This window comes from Colletotrichum navitas, assembly GCF_030913465.1.
Source record: "Colletotrichum navitas strain CBS 125086 chromosome Unknown LY79scaffold_2, whole genome shotgun sequence".
NCBI classification, from domain to species: Eukaryota; Fungi; Ascomycota; class Sordariomycetes; order Glomerellales; family Glomerellaceae; genus Colletotrichum; species Colletotrichum navitas.
Window position 1 is genome coordinate 1,472,830 of NW_026850548.1, and position 17,813 is coordinate 1,490,642.

The following is a 17,813-nucleotide window of genomic DNA, read 5'->3' on the forward strand; positions in this document are numbered from 1 at the left end:
TGTCCTTCGCCCATGCAATCACGCTTTCTTCAGGTTCCCCCGCCCCCGACACGGAGAGGGACTACCAGCATCAGCGCGTCGTTCCAGCGCCTGTTTCTGTCACATGCATTTCCCTTCTTTTCTCACTTGCGTTTCGCTCTATTCCCGGACGGCGCCTCTTCCCCCACCCTGAGCGAGCCACTGCAATCTTGTCAAGGGCCAACTCAAAGACACAATCTCGAACCCCACGCGCCCACTGGCTTCTCTCATCATCTGAGCGACGATGGCCCGGACGGTGGGCCTTTCATTGGGCACACACTGCACAGCACGCTGCTTGACGGGCTGACGGGGTGATTAGTCGGGATGGCATCGACGGAGGGGCCGCCTGTTCATCCAAACAATCAACTTCGGTACTCTATTTCCTTGTTCTTTTCGTTTGCCGGCCGACGATAACACCTGCAATACTACTACCATGGGTATGGTGTCGACAAGAGGGCATTGCCTCGGTCTGCCTGGGTTCGTCATGGTAGGTCAAGCTTTGAGTACCGTCCCAGCCTCACAAGCCACCCGACGACAATCGTCCGTGTCGTTTTTAGCTCGTGGCGCCTGGTTCCCTGCCTGCAGGAGGTCGAAAGTTAGTTGCCCACAGCCACGCCGTTCTTCACGGGCGCCTGTCGAGGTTCTGGATGCAGAAGAAGCACGCAAGCTAGCTGGCTAGGGCGTTAGCTGCCAATCACCCCGAACCTCGGCGGCCGTCTCCGCCCCTCGTCGCAGTCGTTGTCCTTGCATACCCAACCTTGTCCAGCAGCCATGCCCTGTAGCGCGGCAGATGCAACAGCATTGCATCGCATCGAGTCGCTAGCAGGGGCCCAAACCAGCGAGCAGCAGAGTGGGTTTGTGGTGGGTTTGCAAAAGGACCTGAGCTAGGTTGAGGCTAGACGCAGCAGGCCCGGATACATTGGTCTGGAGTGCAGACCATCCGTTTGGGAGGCTCTCACCCACTCGAGTGATTGATTGATTGTGCTACTGTCACTGACAGGCCGCCGAACGAAGGCTGTCTCGTCTCGTCTCGCCTCGATTGCGTGTCTCAGCAGAGCTTACGAGTGAGGAAAGGCTGCGAGGCATGACAACATAAGCCTCGACAGCAGAGGCTGGGCCGGCTGGCAAATGGGAATCCTGAAAAGTCGTTTACCAGGAATGCTATTTCCGGAGGGATCGACTGCCAATGTCTCGCCTTGTCCGATATCCCTCGGCCGGATACGCCAGACGGGAGAGGCCGGCTCGCTCGTGCGTGGGCTGCCAACGTCTTCAGGTACCGACGAATACGGATTGTTAGGGCCGGATACCTCGCAGCAGGGGTCGTAAGCGCCGCCGAAGTGGACGTCTTATCCCTCGTCTGCTTGCTTGCGTGCCTGTCCTGACTGGTGCGGTGCATTGATCATTCTCTGTCTCGTCTCCTCTACGGAGTACCCCCACCCGCATTCCTCTATCACGGCTTATCTTGCTGGCCTCCCGTGCTACAGGTTCCTTTGCAAAACGACCGGGTTAAACCATCTTTCATAGTATGTCATCGATCATGACGATAATACTTTTCCAAGGTGTCTCAACGGCGGATACCAGACATTGCTTATATGGAACCGGGACGCATTCGGTCGAACAAGACGCGAAGAAGACTTCCCCCAAGCGCCACACTTCTCCAACTCGACTCTTCACCGTCTTCTTGGAGAGAGATAGAGAGAGAAAGAGAGAGAGAGAGAGAGGCCTTGATCCTGTCATTTCTCCGCACACTCTCTCTCCCATTCCCCAACATCATTAACCTAGATGCAGTGACAGCCAAAGTCATTCATCCGTGTCTATTCCCACTTTGGATTGGGGAGAGGGGGAGGAGGGAAAGGAAAGGGAAGGATAGAAGCCTGCAGCATGCAACCCCCCTCCAAAGACCGGACGACAAGGGCACCCCTGTCACGTCGTCCGTCCACACATCTTGACCATAACAACCTAAAATCCCTGGGCTGTGTACGGAGTACGAAGTACCTGCAATAACATGGGGGGGGGGGGGGGGGCTCCCTCTCATGCTGGGCATTCCCCTGCTCTTCAGACTAAGGCAACGGACCCGTTGATCTTCTCATCTTCTTCCTGCCACTCGCTGTCTCTTCCCACTCACTCGCTCCTGTCCTGCCCTCGGTAGCACTCTTACTATAGTGGTTGTGACTCCCAGGCCCTCAGTTCCCCGCGGCCACTAAGATCGAGAGAACGGCCGGGGGCCAGAGACGAGGTACACACCCCAATTGCTTTTCCTTCCTCGCACACCCACACAACCCGGCTCGCCTCCACGTAGGTTTCTCTGCTTCGGTCGACGTCGCCGCCCCCGGTCTCTCTTACTGTGCTGTGCACTCCTCCGGCGCATCCTCTACTCCTGCTTCTTCCTCCCCCTCCACCCCCGTCGATGCTCTCCCCTACTCACGTTGCCTCCTACCCCCCGTCGACCGCCCATGATGTACTTCCACACTGCTCGTGCAATACCCGCTTCCCTCTCCCGGACGGGTTGCTTGGTGAGGTCCATGATCCATGTTCGCTGCTTGTATATCTCTAGCCAATCTCTCATCCATGCAACCAGTTCGTTGCCAGCGAGCACGCTCACCACGTCTTATCCATTTATACACTCCTGCTCCCCGAGGCTCGCCACACTTGAGATACTCGCATTGTGCCTCTTAAACCTATTCTGTCGCTTCCATCTTCTGCTTATTTACCCGCGGTGGCATACCATCTTCCCAATAATACCATCATTCCACTATCCACATCACACCCGGACTGCGTGTTGCTTGACGCCTAGACCGTCCCGCCTCTTCCCTGACCAGCAGCCGGTCTCGCACATGTGCTACACGCACCTCGCACTCCCAACCAGGCTCTCGACTTGAACAAGACAGAAAATGACTGCTCCTATAACCCAACAACAGTCCGCTCAGGCCAAGGACGCGGCTGCCGCCGCCTCCGTGCGGAAGCGGAGAAGACGCGCTGCCGCAGGTGGTGCCGCTGATGACTGCTTTACCTGCTCCAAGAGAAACGTCAAGTGTGATCGCAGACGGCCCTACTGCTCGCAATGTCTCGAGATCGGCAATGAGTGCTCCGGCTACAAGACACAGCTGACCTGGGGAGTTGGTGTTGCCAGCAGAGGCAAGCTGCGCGGCCTGTCTCTGCCCATTGCGAAAGCGCCCCCCGTTGCCGGAGTCGCAAAGAAGTCGCCCGCGCGTCCCCGCACAAACTCGATAGCCACCACCGCAACATGGGACGACGTGTCTAGGAGGGGGTCGCGCGACGAGGCCAGGTTCTCGCCGGATCACATTGTGTCGACGCCCACGACGCCCTTCGCTCCCAATTACGACATGCTTTCCATGTCACATCCCGAGCATGCCCCGTCCATGACGACGGGACACTGGGGTGCCATCTCGTACTCGAACGATGGGCCCAACTACCGGAAGCTGGGGGCTCACCTGGGCCCTATCCCCATCACAGGGGCTCTGTCTTCTTCCCTTGACTCCGTCAGCGACACCGACTACCTATCGCCCATGAGCCACTCGTACTCGAGAGACGACATCCCTTTCCTTCACAGCCCCAACGTCATGTACGACGGCTACAGCACCCACGGCTCGCCGGTGCCCCAGAGCCCTATCTCGGCTATCCTCATTAATCAGAGAGGAGTACCTACGTCGTGCCCGAGCCTCGTGTACGCACCGTCAGACCACAGCTCGAGCCTCACGTCGCACATGGACAACTTCGAAAGCCACTTGAGCCAGAAACTGATGCGGGAGTGTGACACACTGAGTGAGACGTCCTGCCCGGCTCTGCTGTAGGATCAGACTCGCTGACGTGATGGCTTTAGGCATTCCCGAGATGGATGCGTATAGCACCAGCTGCAACTCCAACAGCCATGTTTGGACCTCGCCCCCTCCGGAGGAGATGTCGCCGCGCCACTCCGACCACCAGGCCTCGGCCCAGTGGCCCACCATGTTTGAGCCCCAGGCCGTCCACGTCAACTCGGACCTCATCGCCAAGATGCCCTTTTTCATGGACTACTACAAGAACATCATGTGCCCATCCATGGTCTTCATGGACGGGCCAGGCAACCCGTACCGGGAGCACATCCTCCACCTGGCCGCGAGCAGCCGTAGCCTGCAGCACGCCATCTGCGCCCTGTCGGCGTGCAACCTGCGGATGAAGCGCAGGCTCAGCCTGGGCCAAGACACCCGCGAACTCTCGGAGAAGCTCAAGGCCGAGAAGTCGACGTCCGAGTCGCTGGCGGACGGCCAGTCCGACGACCAGTCCCTCTCGGAGGAGTACCAACACCGGAACCTCGCGGTCCACCTGCTCAACCAGCAACTCAACGACCCGGCCAAGTCCAGCCACGACTCGGTCCTGGCAACTATCCTGCTCCTCTGCCACTACCGCATGGTGGAGTCGGGTATTGCCAAGTTCCACACCCAGTTCGCCGGCGTCAAGAAGATCCTCTCCATGCGGCGGGCCCAGAACATGGCGCCGTCCCGCGACTCGGCGTGGATGGAGGCCATCTTTACCTACTTCGACGCCATCTCGGCCAGCATCAACGACCGCGAGACCCAGCTCAACTCGACCTTCCACGGCGTCATGCCGGACGCCCAGCTCCTGCCCCCGGGGCCGAAAACCTGGTGGGATGCGACCGTGAGCTCTTCAAGACCATCAGCAAGCTCGGCAGGCTCAACCTACTATCCCAGCACCGCCCGGTTCAGAACCTCGCCAACAGCACTTCTCGCTCTCAGTCGCCGCTCGGCTCGCCCCTGGGCCACGCCTACAAGGGGAACCTCAACGGCGTTCAGCAAAAGCAGCAACACCATCAGCAGATGGGTGACATGTACGGCCTATCCAGCCATCGTTTCGACGGCAACGGCTTCGGCTCGGTCCTCGACGACGACGAGTTCGTCTCGTCGTCTCTCTGCTCCTCGGCGACGTACGACGACCACCGCAACAACTTCTGGAGGGAGTGGAAGGAGGCCCGCCTCGCGCTCCAGAGCTGGGAGTTCGACTCGGCGCGGACTCACGCATCGCTCCCCTCGCCGGCCACCCCGGCGCAGGTCCGGGACCTCGGTTCGCTGTCGGAGGCGTTCCGCTACGCGGCGCTGCTGTACACGGAGCGCCTGGCATCGCCCAACGTCCCGTCGACGCACAGCAACTTCCAGAACCTGGTCTCCCAGGTCGTCTACTACGCCACGAGCCTGGAGGCCGGCAGCCAGGCGGAGAAGTTCCTGCTGTGGCCGCTGTTCGTCGCGGGTAGCGAGTGCGTCAACGAGCTGCAGCAGAACATTGTGCGGAGCAAGTGCCGTGACATCATGGCCCGCTCGGGCTACATGAACAACCTTGCCGCCCTCGACGTGCTCGAGCGCCTCTGGGCCGGCGAGTGGAAGGACAACGAGCCCCGAAGCCCTGCGGCTGTCAAGCTCGAGGCCATGCGACGAGGCCCGTTCAACTGGACCAGGTGCATTGGCGGGCCCGGAGTGGAAGTGGAGTGGATCATGTTTTGAAGAGAGAGCAAGCGAAGCCCCGTTGTCGCCCCCTCAGCTCTCATAAGACCTGTAAAGGGGCGGGAGGGGGGGAGTCGTGGACAAGGTGGGGGAATAGATGCATTCATATTGGAACTCGGAAGCGCGCGAGTCACGCGCAACAGCGGTCGGACTGGGCAAATGTTTTTATTGTCTTTGTGGGCTTTTTTCTTTTCTTTGCACGGCGGCAAGCTGGGCTTGGTCACGATTGATGAGACGGGTGCCTACGAGAAGGATCCATCTGTAACTGTACAATAGCAACTACTACAAAACTGCATACTGACGGCAAGGAGTAATATGGGCAGGGGAGGGGGGGTCTACTGGGATGAAACGGGATATAATGCCCTTGGATGGACTGTTGCATCATGATGGACGACGATCTGGGAAACACTGAAGGGAAAGGGAGACTAGCTCCTGCAAATACGGCATTATGAGATGGCACGATTGTTTGCGAAGGGAGGAAAAATAGGATGGGGAGGTAATGAGAATCAAGAGAAATACTATCCGTCACCCAAACAAAACATTGACTTGTCCAACGCATCCATCTCATTGTCGCATGTAAGTGTGGCCCGGCTAACACCAGGCCTCGGGCCGACACGGATGTCATGTCCGTCAAGCAGTTCAGAGTCAAAAACACGCCTGAGAGGCACGAGGGACGAGGGACGAGGGGGGGGGGGGGGGGGGGGGCTCGATGGCCGACGCCGGTGGCGTGCTCCGCCGACCGCCTTCGTTTCCGACTTGGTCCCTGCAGTTGCGTACCGAGAACGGCCAGGGCGCACGCGGCATACGGCGACGGCGCATCATCACTCAGAATTCACCCACAGCCAGAGGATCCCAATGGGCCCTCCCTTCAGCGTGTCATTCACTTTGTTTTGGGGCCGGGTGGTTGCGTAAGCAGGCGAAGCTGGACCCGCCCGGCCCTTTGGGGAGATGGAGGTTGGTCTCGTGAGATATATTGGGGGTTTAGATCGTCCCGACCTGGCAACGAAGGGCCGGGATCGACTTGGGAGTCGGCCAGTTTTCTCTCCGTCCGCCAGAGAGGCTGCACATCACTTCCCCCCCCTCCCCCGGCTCCTATCCTCTTCACGATGCCTTGCGGTCTCGGCTCCACCAGGCCGAGCCAAGCCCAGATGCTGGAATGCCGGCCGCTTTGTATGTAGCATCTGATATGCGACACACCAAGGCAGTCAAATTAGCCTGCTTGCTGCTTGCCCGCATGCGTTTTGAGGATGGACGAGTGCAGGGGGGGTATGGGCAGAAAAGGGCAGCGATGCAGAGCCCGGCATGATCTAAAGTTCATAGTGGCAGCAGGAAAGGTTGAAAGGCGGATAGCGCGAAGAGAAGGGGGGGGATTAGCCGTGCAGAAGGGCAGACACAAACCGGGTAGTTGACCGAGAGAGAGCGAGCGAGCCAAAGGGAAGGGAAGGAGGCCAGGACCGGAGGGGGGGGGGGGGATGATGGTCGATAGAAGCCCAGACATGGTTCAAGGGTCGGTGTTCCACGGAAGGCGGGGGGGGGGGGGGGAGGAAGGGCCCGGGGTGGTTCCTGCGGGCTGGGGAACCCCAAAGACGCCTCTCTGAGAATCCACCCGAGTCCAAAAAGTTCCCAGGTGGGGGTGATAAGGGACGCCGCCCATGCAGCGAGTCCGCGCCTGACTGGCTAGAATTCACGACGGAGATGCGGGACTAGACGGGCGTTTGTGGTCTTCGATCTGGCGGTGCAACGTCGGGCAGGGGGGAAGGCTGCGAGGTCTAAACAAGGGCCGGGGGGCCGGGGGCCGGGGGAGCTGGACGGCGGAAGACTGACGGGGGGAGGGGAGGGGGGAAGAGCTGGTCCGTTTGACATGATGGAGAGAGGGAACATGGTACGCACTTGTACGTACTACCTACACGTATAGCATATACCCGTACTAGGTATGTAAGAATAGTGGGAAACAGTGGAGAGAGCCCCGAGAGAAACAGAGAGAGAGTGATAACGACGGCAACGACACACGGACCCCCCCCCCCCCCCCAGGGGACAACCCGAGGCGGTGGCGATGGTGACGACTCCCCAATCTACAGGTCCAGTGTACACGCCGTCATGGGACCGAGATACCATGCGAAGGTTCACGCTCGTTGGAACCGACCACGGGGCGCAGAGGGGCCGAACGACACCTTAATCAATATTGACTACTCTGCCCAACCCCGTCAGTCGCCTCTCCTGCAGCAAAGACACAAAGTCACCAAGTCTGTCTTTCGGAAAGGAGGAGGGGGGGGGGGCTTCGTCTCCATAGTTTTGTCTTTACACTATACACCAAGTGCGCCATCTTCTTTGCTCGATTTGCTCGCTCTCCTCGCAAAACAAGGGAGCCCCTCGACCGACTCTGTTCCCGCCTCGCGCGAGGTCGTCCGAAAACGCGAGGGGAGACGAGACAGAACCGCTTGCAGTCCCTCGGTAAACACGACACAGCGCAGGCGAGGGAGCCGCTGGAGGCGAGGAAGCCGCCGAACAAAGCGCAAGGCCATCGAGAGGAAGCGATAGGGGGAGGGGGGGGGGGGGGGGGGTAGGCTGCCCGTGTCAACCCGTGGTGATATGACTGGTGATGTGGCCATACCGCGCGAGACCGTGAGACGTCGGAGCGTGGGGGACCTGCTTCGCCTAAACGGCCGACCTGGCAGCGGCGACGACCTCGACGGCCCTCGCTCTCTTGACGATCCCTGAGGGCGGCGGCCTTCGGCTTGAAAGTCATCATGAACGAGCGTGGTCTATTGCCTCCTCCCTCGGACCAACACTTCTCTTCCTTGAGGACGGCACAGCCGCCTCAACAACCGACAGCCGACGGCTCCCCAGGTTACCGTCTCCGTTCGATGTGCCGGACTCCATCTTGGCCTGACTTCGGTCCAACGCCAAAATCCCAGAGCACGCAAGCGCAGGTCCACCGTGGCTATGTACGTGATCCGGCGGGGGAGGGGGGGGGTGGTCAAAAGACGAGCGAAAAGGCAAGGACGAGGTCCCGAGCGTGTCGCCATACATAGCATACGTAGTAGGTAGAGACGACGCGAGCCGAGGCAATGCCACGTTGGATTGTTGGCGGGGCGGCTTGGGAAGCGTTTCCTCCGTCATGAACTACTACTATGCCGACGATAGTCCGTGTGCACCTTGTCCTGGTCATCTTCTCTATATCCCATTCGTGCGATGCTCATAAACAAACACCAACATCCGTCCGCAGGGAACAAGGATGGGCGGGAAAAGGCCGGCGGAAGGGGGTAAAAGGGGGTGAAAGGGGGAGAGGGAATATAGGATGGGGCCGGGTTCTCGCAATCTCTCCGAGCATCATGGCCCGCACGTGTGCGCGCATGACACGCATGACATATCACTCCTTCGTTTCGCCGTCTTCGCTCAGTCAGAGGGTCGCTCGCTGCTTGAGTAACGTGGAAAGGCGCAGAGGCCTATTTCGATGATTGCTCCGAAAGACATATTAAACTATTGATTCGCTTTTTTGCCGCCCTCACAGGGTGTCCGATGCCTTTCGCGCTCACGCCCCCCCCCCCCCCCCCCCCCGTTTTCCCTTAAGCGCCGGTTCATGACTCTCGGCTCCTGGATGCTTTGTTGGTTAAAGTTCTGTCGGGAGAGGGGTTGTGCAAGGACAGACATGCCCATCGCGTGGTTAATTGCCCGATTCTCGAGGCCCTCACCTCACGCGACTTCCGCCCCCCCTTAGCCGCGCCACCTGAACCGGCTCTGCCTCAGCATGTCGAGCAGACCCGTCGGCAGGACGCCCTTGTCGACGACCGTTAGACCGCCGAACCTCGCAATCATGTCCCGGCCGTAGAGCGCGCAGACCCACCGCTCGTAGTCGCCGAGGTCCGTCCAGCCCGCCGGCCCGTCCTTGAGGGCCCCCGCCAGCTCGCTCGTCAGCTCCGCCGTCTTGGCCGCCGGCACCCGCCGCAGCCGCTTGAACGCCCGGCCCAGCGTATCCGACGTGTGCCGCCGGTGCCGAGTGAACTCCTCGAAGCTCATAAAGGGCTCGTTCCGCAGGTCCGAGAAGGTGTCTTCCGGGAAATACGCCGGCATGCGACGGTGCACCCGCACCTGCCCAATGTTTCCGCTGCTTCCACCGCTGCTTCCACCGCTGCTGCCGGCCGAGTCAGCGCCGGCCGAGTCGTCCTCGTAGGCCGCCTTGAGAGACCGGTACATGTCCTCCTCCTCGGCCAAGAAGTCGTCGATGATGGCGTCAGGGTCCTCGGCGACGCCGTCGCGGATCAGGTACAGGTGGACGAACGGGTTCTCGAGGCCCAGCCCGCCGAGGGACACGGGGAAGTACAGGTAGCCGTCCGGGACGTCCGAGATGCCGAAGCGGTCGCTGATCATCCGCTTCAGGTGGGCGCCAGCCCCGCCTTCGCCGAACAGCCGCGTCTGGATGCGGCGGAACGTCGCCAGCACGCTGTCCACGTGCGCCCGGCCGTAGCAGTTGGCGACCTGCGCGCAGTTGGTCCGGAAGAAGCGCGCGCCGTAGATGTTCCATGCCTGGATCCAGTCGAAAATGCTAGAACACGCGCCGAGCTGCAGCCGGAGCTCGTCAATGTGCCCGTCGATCTTGCCCTGGTCGAGGAGGAACCGCCCGGACGCCGGGTCGAGCTTGAGGAACCCCCACACGACGTCCCCCTCGGGCAGCCGGCTCCCGGACGGTGGCCGCCGCAGCCGCTGCGCCGCCATCTCACTGGTGCCAGGGGGGCTGCCGGCGGTGGCGGCGGTGGCAGCGGCGGCAGGGGCAGCGGCGATCCTGACGCTGCCGGTCTTGTCCTCGTTGAACTCGAGACCCGTAACCGCCACGAACTCGGTCATCGTCTCCCACGCACGGAGGCATGTCTCGCGGCCGCCCCACAGCCACATGTCGTCGTGCAGCCGGTACAAGCGGCATCCGCGGGCCCGCTGGTTGACGGCGAAGTCCATGCAGAAGAGCATGGTCTCGGCGGCGAAGTCGGCCAGGGGCGTGGACAGGGCCGTGCCCCTCTTCCGGACGCGGGCGGCGGCGTCGGGCGGGTCCTGGGCGAAGCGCATAGGGCACTCGAGCATCCGCCGGAACAGGCCGATCCACTCGGCGCCGACGCCGAAGAACTCGAGCACGGCGACGATGGATGAGTGCGGCACGCTGGGACCGAACCACTTGAGGTCCGAGCGGATGACGGTCGTGTCGTCCCCCAGCCTCGTCCGCATGATGATCTCGGACTGGATGAGGTGTAGCAGGTTCTGCACGACGGCCACGTGCGACTTGCGCGTGTCGTCCGCCTCCTCCTTACCGTCCGAGCCGTAACCCCCCCGCTTCTCCGTCGCAGAATCGGGCAGCTGGTCCAGGAAAACCTCCTTCTTGTAGTGTTCGGACAGCTGACTCACCACCGATGTGCGACTCTCCGCGGCGCCAGCCGTCCTCGTGAAAAACCGCCACCGACGGCCCTCCTCCTTGGACATGCGCGTCACAGCGTCTTTGTCGACTCCGGGGGACTCAACGAAGGCGACCAGGGCCCCGCGCATCTCGACGGCCCACTGCTTGCCGATGTAGTGGATGAAGATGGCCTGCAAGAGGTCCTCGTCGGGGTAGAAGCGGTAGCGGCCGTTCAGCTGGCGCCGCTGCTCAACCACGGTCGGCTCGTCCCACGCCCAGGTCTGGCGCGTCTGCATCCGCATGTTGAGCACGTCGGCGATCTCGCTCAGCACAACCTCGTTGCGTAGAAAGTCGTTGAGAGTCGTCCTCTTCTGGTCAGTCAGAATGTCGGTCCGCAGCAGGCCCCGGATCGTGTTCTTGAGCGTGTGCTCGCCGAAGTGCGTCCTGCCGTCCCATCTCTCTTGGAAGGCCGTGATGCGGTCCTTCAGCACCTCGAACGCGCGGTCGACATCCTTGGACCTGGCGAAGAGCCGCCCCAGGTAGCTCTTGATGGCCTGGCCGTCCGTCTCCTTGGCCTGGAACACGTACTCCTCCCAGGTCGCCCGCTGGCGGTGCATCTCCTCCCTGCCAACGGGCACGAAGCCCGCTTCCGAGTCCTGGTCGGCGGCCTTCCCGGCCGAGATCCATTCGTTCACGAGCTTTCCGTACAGCTCGGCGTAGCGGTACTTGGCGGACTGGACGTCGAGCTCGTTGCGCATCGCGCTCTCGTAGTCGTTGAGGAGGCTCTCCGAGATGCACGGGTCGTAGTCGGCCTGCTGCACGAACCGCTTGAGGTTGTCAACGGAAACCAGGGTGCTGTCGTCCAGGGAGTTCATGGCGGGAAGCTTCTCGGACCTGTCGACCAGGAGCTTCGCCCGCTTCCGGTGGTCCGTCTCGTGGGCCGCATCATCCAGGAGGGCTCGTTTCCCCGCCTCGTAGGAGGCCTTCTGCTTGTCCAGCTGGCTGAGCTTCACGCTGGTAATTGTGTAAAGCGTCTGTGACAAAATATCGGAGGACGCCATCTTGTATGCGGATGGCGGGAGAGAAACGGGTGGTGTGCTCCAAGGTCTGCAGATGAAATGAGGAGATGAGATGGTTAAAGGAATGATGAGGCTGGTGAAAGTTGAGCCTGGAGTATCAACTCTCGAAGCTTGTTTAAGTACGGCCGTGAAATGTGATGAGTGAGGCCATTGCTCAGATCGGATGGTCGCTCGGCCTGAGTCAATTCTCAGAACGCCATGTTTTGGCCTCCTTTGGGAGGGGATTGTTGTTTGACTGGCGCAGTCGGTTGGAGGTGAGTCGTCGCCAAGAAGAGACTAGCGGGGAGAAGATGAAATCAAGGCCACTGAGGCCAATTCGGAGGCGGCCTCGATGAAAATTATCTTTGGGAAGACATCCTTGATTGGGGGAAAACAGTGATTCAATTCTACCTGATTTTTTTCTTTCTTTCTTTCTTTCCTTCCTTTTTCTGGTACGTGTTTTCGGGTAGGGGCAAGAGTCGGCACGCGCAACCAGAGGAACGCTTCTCGTCCCTGGGCTTACCGGCTCTGATATCGACGGTCTCGCTGGCCGGCTGGCCTATTAGTGTGCTGCAATCGTGAGTCGGTTGCCCTCGATATCAATATCAAAACAACATCCCTGGTCCAATAACAGTCGATGAGCCGGAGAGTCGCAGAATCCTCGTCAGATATGATAGCATTTCGTCCATTCCGTGGCGATGGCGAGTCGGTGTTCTGGCGTCCTCGTTGTCAGTCGCGAGCGGAGATGGACGAGTTAATGAATAGGACGCTGCCGTGTAAGACAACACCGACATCGGCAGTGACGTGATTGCGAGGTTGTGCCGCCAGTGGGTAAGATAAGAGAGGCATACGCAACTCTTCGGGTATCGCCTTCCCAATGGAATGCTAGGCTGGCTTCCTCCCGAACGTCGTTGAAGGGTAGCTCGGGGAGGGTTGGTATGGCAGGAGCGTGTCGAAGCCTGTGGCTTATCGCAATATTGGAAGCCTTGGGTGGGGGTCTGGCCGTAGCCTGCCAAATGTTCAGTGCAGTTGCCTATTACGGGCGGGTGCCCGAGCGCAGATGCTGAGGGCACGCGCCGAGTTTCGGGGGGGGGGGGGGGGGGGTTCGGCACTTTGGGAATCCGCTGTGGCCTGCCTCTTCTGACTGGCCACAGGCGGATGGACCGGCAATTACTCAGTGAAGGGCTCTCGACGACAGTGCGTGATGACATCCTTTCCGGGACCGAAAAAGGAATCCATCCCGTATTACATAATGCAACATTGAATCCTCGTCTTTCCGGATGAGCAAGGTTCTTGATAAGGCGCCATCCCCAATTCATCGCCCACTACAGCCAGAGTGTGACAATACCACCTTCCCACGGCGAGTGCAAAATCAAAAGTGAAGGAGGAAATCCCGGAGGAAGAGCCCCGCGATATGGCGACGGACGAAGAACAACCCCGGCGAGCCGCCGCCGCCGAGCAGACCTCGGAGACGACGCCTCTGCTCAACGGCAGCACCGGCAACGGCACCATCAACGGGACCGCCGACGCCGTCACCGCCGCCGCCATCGAAGAAGAGACGACCATCGTGGCCGAGACCGTCTCCGGCACCCGCCTGGCCCTCATCCTGGGGACCTCCTACTTTGGCGTCTTCCTCGGCGCCATCGACAGCACCATCATCGCCACGCTCTCGGGCCCCATCTCGAGCGAGTTCAAGTCGCTGAGTCTCCTCAGCTGGCTCGCCACCGCCTACCTCATCTCCAACGCCGCCTGCCAGCCCATCTCCGGCCGCCTGACCGACATCTTCGGCCGCGGGCCCGGCCTCGTCTTCAGCAACGTCTTCTTCGCCGCCGGCAACCTCATCTGCGGCCTCGCCCGCACCGAGTCTGCCATGATCCTCGGCCGCGTCGTCGCGGGCATCGGCGGCGGCGGCCTCATGTCTATCTCCACCTTCCTCGGCTCCGACCTCATCCCCCTGCGCCAGCGCGGCATCTACCAGGGCATCGGCAACATCGCCTACGGCTCCGGCGCCATGCTCGGCGGCGTCTTCGGCGGCCTCATCAACGACCACACTGCCATGGGCTGGCGCCTCGCCTTCCTCGTCCAGGTGCCCCCCGTCCTCGTCTCCGTCGTCCTCGTCGCCGTCCTCGTCAAGGTGCCCCCCAAGGCCTCCGACAAGTCCTACCTGGCCCGCATCGACTTCCTCGGCGTCTTCCTGACCATCTCCTTCCTCGTCCTCCTGCTGCTCGGCCTCAACGCCGGCGGCAACCTCGTGCCCTGGCTGCACCCCCTCCCGCTGACCACCATCCCCCTCTCCATCGCCGCTTTCGTCGGCTTCATCCTGTGGGAGAGCAGGGTCAAGCAGCCCATCATCCCCGTCCGCCTGCTCTACAACCGCACTATCCTCGCCGCCTGCCTGACCAACTTCCTGTGCACCATGGTCATGATGATGGCCATGTTCTACGTGCCGCTCTACCTCCAGGTCAGCGGCCTCTCGGCCACCCAGGCTGGTCTCCACATCCTGACCTCCCCCGTCGGCGTGTCCATCTTGTCCCTCAGCGCCGGTTACGTCATGAAGCGGACCGGCAAGTACGTCGTCCCGGGCATCTGCGCCCTCGTCATCTTCAACGCGGGCATCATCATCCTGTCGCAGCACAACGAGGGCACCCCCGACTGGGTCATTTACGTCGTCTTCTTCCTCGTGGGCGGGGGCTACGGCGCCATGCTGACCATCACGCTGCTTGGCTGCATCGCCGCCGTGGACCACTCCCAGCAGGCGGTCATAACATCAGCGACGTGTAAGTGCATAAGATCTCCGGCCTGACGTGCTCTAGTGGCAGACCAGCTGACAGAAAACGCGCAGACCTGGCCAGGAGCCTCGGGGGCACCATCGGCATCACCATCGGCTCCGCCGTCTACCAGAACGTGCTGCGGAACAGGCTCTGGGACCGGTTTGGAGACTACCCCCATGCGGCCGACATCATCCGCCGCATCCGGGACGACCTCGATGAGCTGAACCATCTGCCGTCCGGGTGGAAGCCCGGCGTCGTGGCCTCCTTCATGGAGGCCTTCGGCAGCGTCTGGTACACCATGCTCGGCCTCTCGCTCCTCGCCCTTATCTTCGTCTCCCTCATGAAGCAGCACGTTCTGCACTCGACCCTGGAGAGGCGATGAGCCAGTGCATCTGGTTTGCCGCGTATGCGTCGGACCGGTGCGGCGGTGCGGCCCAACAGACCTGCTGAAGCTGGCCTCTCCTCCGTAACAAGAGAGCCTGGCGCAATGCGGCAGAGAGCAGCCTCGGACTCGGACACCGGGCCAGCAGCATATGGCATACTGTTTGTTCTTTCCTACGTGTTTCACGTGAGTGTCTACAAGCAGATACTTATCTACCATCCAGGATTCCGCGTTGTACACATACTGTAATGCAAAAAGATAATTATAGGCACCCGTATGAATCAGCCAAAGCTCAAGCACAGAGGCAAGAACAGAGACTTGCATGGAAAACCACGGGCAAATGGTAGACGGTTACCGCATCAAACCATTTGCTGTGCTTGTGAAGGCGACCGCGCATGTCGAATCTTCACGATGTTTGAGTAGACTTTAAAATATCTTGGTTTGGAAAAAAAAAAAGATTACTCCATCATCCATTCGCATATATTCTACTCGTACAACAGTTTTATGGACAGAGCAACAAACTCATGCATAAGCTAATGTGTTATCATCCCGGATCTTTCCCACAGCCTTGATAGAGGCCTCATGGCCTGCTACGCAGGGGCCTCGGACGATGATCTAATACGAAAATACGTTAGCAATCAATCAACACTGCCACTCAGTAAGCAAAAAACCTCACCTCTCCTTCGTACGACTGGTCGGTATTCTTGTGCTCCTCCGTATCTCTCAACAGGATCTCGGTGCTCGTCGTGGGCGGGCCAAAGTGTGATTGATTATCATCGTGAACTCTGTAGTCGTAGTAACCAGTCTGAGAGACGGCACCTGCAACCTTGGGAGCGGACAAAGCGTAGATTACTCTGGCGCCGGTGAAGACGCGAATGTCAGAGAGTACGCGGGACGACAACGGAGGCGATCCAGCCCCAACCTTCTCCGCCACGAAGATGAGGCGCAGTTTGCCAGGGGTGGTACCAATAGCAGGCCGTGATGCGCTGTTGAAGCGAGCAGCAATAGAGGCAACGGGCATGACACCACTTTCCGTGAGACTGCGAGACTGCGCCCAGTGAGCAGCCTTGGCCAGAGCAGAGGAAAGGCGGCTGGACGACTCCTGGTGCATCTTCAACAGGGTTTCAGGGGTCAGCACCAATACCGTGGGAGAAACTCCCTGAGTGGCAACGGCCAGATCGGCAGACTTTCCAGCAACAGAGTTGAGGGCGATGGATGAGTTGGAATACAGAGCCGCCAACGTCAGGGTGAGAGTGTGAATGTTTGTCAGGGAGTCGGCCGGCAAGAAGAGATCAGAGGGGCCGAGGCGTTGCGTGGAAGGAACCCCAGCGAGCTGAGCGGCGACTCCAGAGACCAAGTTGGACTGAGTAAAGCGTACCATCTCCTCCATGGTTTCGGGCTTGGCCTGCCAGAAGGTAATGACGTCTTTCGGTTCGACCTCCTTGTTGACCGGGGGTAGTTCTCTCGCAGCATCAACCGGGGCATCACGAAGAACTTCCTGCCAAGTTGCGACGTTGACGCTGCCGCCGGTACCCTGGGGCACCTCATTCCAGTCCATATGAGCGCTTCCCTCGTCCACAACCCACACGATCTGACGGAGGGCAGGGTACGCCTTGACAACCGGGTCGAAGGGGAATGCGCCGGGAGCGGTGACAACGGTGTCCGCAGCAGAACGACGCAGCATCGTGATGAGCTCTTCGTCCGAAACGTCAAAGGGGATCAGAATGGCCGTGAGATTGGGGTAGAAACTACAGGCGAACAGTGCCACCAAGAGCTCGATAGAGTTGGGCAGGTAGATGGCGACGCGGATGCCGCCCTGCTCGTGAATGTGTTGGCCGATGAGGTTGATCTGGCGGGTGATGTCGTCTGCACAGCGCCGCAGTGTGAGAAAGCGAGAAACAGAAGATTCGATGGCACATGGACTTACCAAGCTTGTGTTCGACGACGTTTTCGGAGCCCAGTACGGTCAACAACCGGCCTTTGCCTGCAGAAAGCTTACCCTCCTCTTCCGAGGCGCCCATCGCCGCCTTCCTCCAAATGTCCCGAAGATCTCCATCGCGTCCTCTTGACCACTTGGAAGCGCCGGGGTCCTTGACGTTGAGTCCGCTGTTCAGAGGCATTCCGTGAGGGGCGGAGTGAGATCGGTAGATGGGGGATTCCCCTGGTAGCCGGACGGGGTAGCCTTGGGCCTGGCGCGCAAGAAGCATAGGATGAGTATCGGGGTCCTGGCTAGAGACGACTCGGTAGGATACGATAACGACGAGGAGGGTCACGAGGGCGGTGGTGTATGCGTTCCATTGTCCGAACAGGCCCGAAACGCCCTCGTCCATCTGGAGCATGAGGTTGTCGAAGAAACCCATGTTGGGCGGCGGTGCGGCGGTCCAAGTAAGACGAGTCGATTCAAGCCTCGGGCGTCGGTTGTGGAGGTGGTTGCGGCAGTCAGAACAGATCAACGAAAGGCCTTACGTGGCCCGGATGGAAAGCTCGGAGAGTTTGGAGAGAGGAGAAGAGAAAAACGCACGAGGTAGAGCCGCGGAGCTCGAGCTCGGAGGTTTCGGGATGCTGAGGTGGGTTGTGCTGGCAGTCAACGGCGGGGATCTTGACGTCCCCGGTCCAGGTAGGTACGTACTCGTACCCGTCTCTAGCGTTCTCCAACAACCGGGCAACTAACACTGCGAGACTCCGGCTATG

General features: G+C 60.2%; 5 protein-coding genes across 5 annotated transcripts; 3 read left to right on the top strand and 2 right to left on the bottom strand.

Annotated features, from left to right (window-relative positions):
- Positions 1-2,909: 2,909 nt before the first annotated feature.
- On the top strand, positions 2,910-5,531 carry LY79DRAFT_586351 (fungal-specific transcription factor domain-containing protein; the record flags this gene model as incomplete). The annotated part of the gene is given in 3 exon segments (XM_060560626.1): positions 2,910-3,801; positions 3,860-4,674; positions 4,689-5,531. The coding sequence occupies 3 exon segments, from the start codon at positions 2,910-2,912 to the stop codon at positions 5,529-5,531; spliced, it is 2,550 nt and encodes an 849-aa protein (XP_060420375.1).
- A 2,940-nt stretch (positions 5,532-8,471) lies between these two features.
- Positions 8,472-9,069, top strand: LY79DRAFT_536100 (uncharacterized protein). Its single transcript, XM_060556564.1, has one exon. It carries the CDS (start codon positions 8,663-8,665, stop codon positions 8,987-8,989), a length of 327 nt encoding a protein of 108 aa, XP_060420376.1. The 5' UTR covers positions 8,472-8,662; the 3' UTR covers positions 8,990-9,069.
- A 22-nt stretch (positions 9,070-9,091) lies between these two features.
- Positions 9,092-10,351, bottom strand: LY79DRAFT_536101 (uncharacterized protein). Its single transcript, XM_060556565.1, has one exon. The coding sequence runs from the start codon at positions 10,242-10,244 to the stop codon at positions 9,246-9,248; it is 999 nt and encodes a 332-aa protein (XP_060420377.1). The 5' UTR covers positions 10,245-10,351; the 3' UTR covers positions 9,092-9,245.
- A 3,032-nt stretch (positions 10,352-13,383) lies between these two features.
- On the top strand, positions 13,384-15,122 carry LY79DRAFT_504721 (major facilitator superfamily transporter; the record flags this gene model as incomplete). Its single annotated transcript, XM_060553535.1, has 2 exons — positions 13,384-14,746; positions 14,812-15,122. The coding sequence occupies 2 exons, from the start codon at positions 13,384-13,386 to the stop codon at positions 15,120-15,122; spliced, it is 1,674 nt and encodes a 557-aa protein (XP_060420378.1).
- A 423-nt stretch (positions 15,123-15,545) lies between these two features.
- Positions 15,546-17,786, bottom strand: LY79DRAFT_151766 (uncharacterized protein). The gene is made up of 3 exons (XM_060551056.1): positions 17,050-17,786; positions 15,799-16,988; positions 15,546-15,737 (listed from the first exon to the last, which is right to left on the bottom strand). The coding sequence occupies exons 1-3, from the start codon at positions 17,480-17,482 to the stop codon at positions 15,645-15,647; spliced, it is 1,716 nt and encodes a 571-aa protein (XP_060420379.1). The 5' UTR covers positions 17,483-17,786; the 3' UTR covers positions 15,546-15,644.
- Between the last annotated feature and the right edge of the window lie 27 nt (positions 17,787-17,813).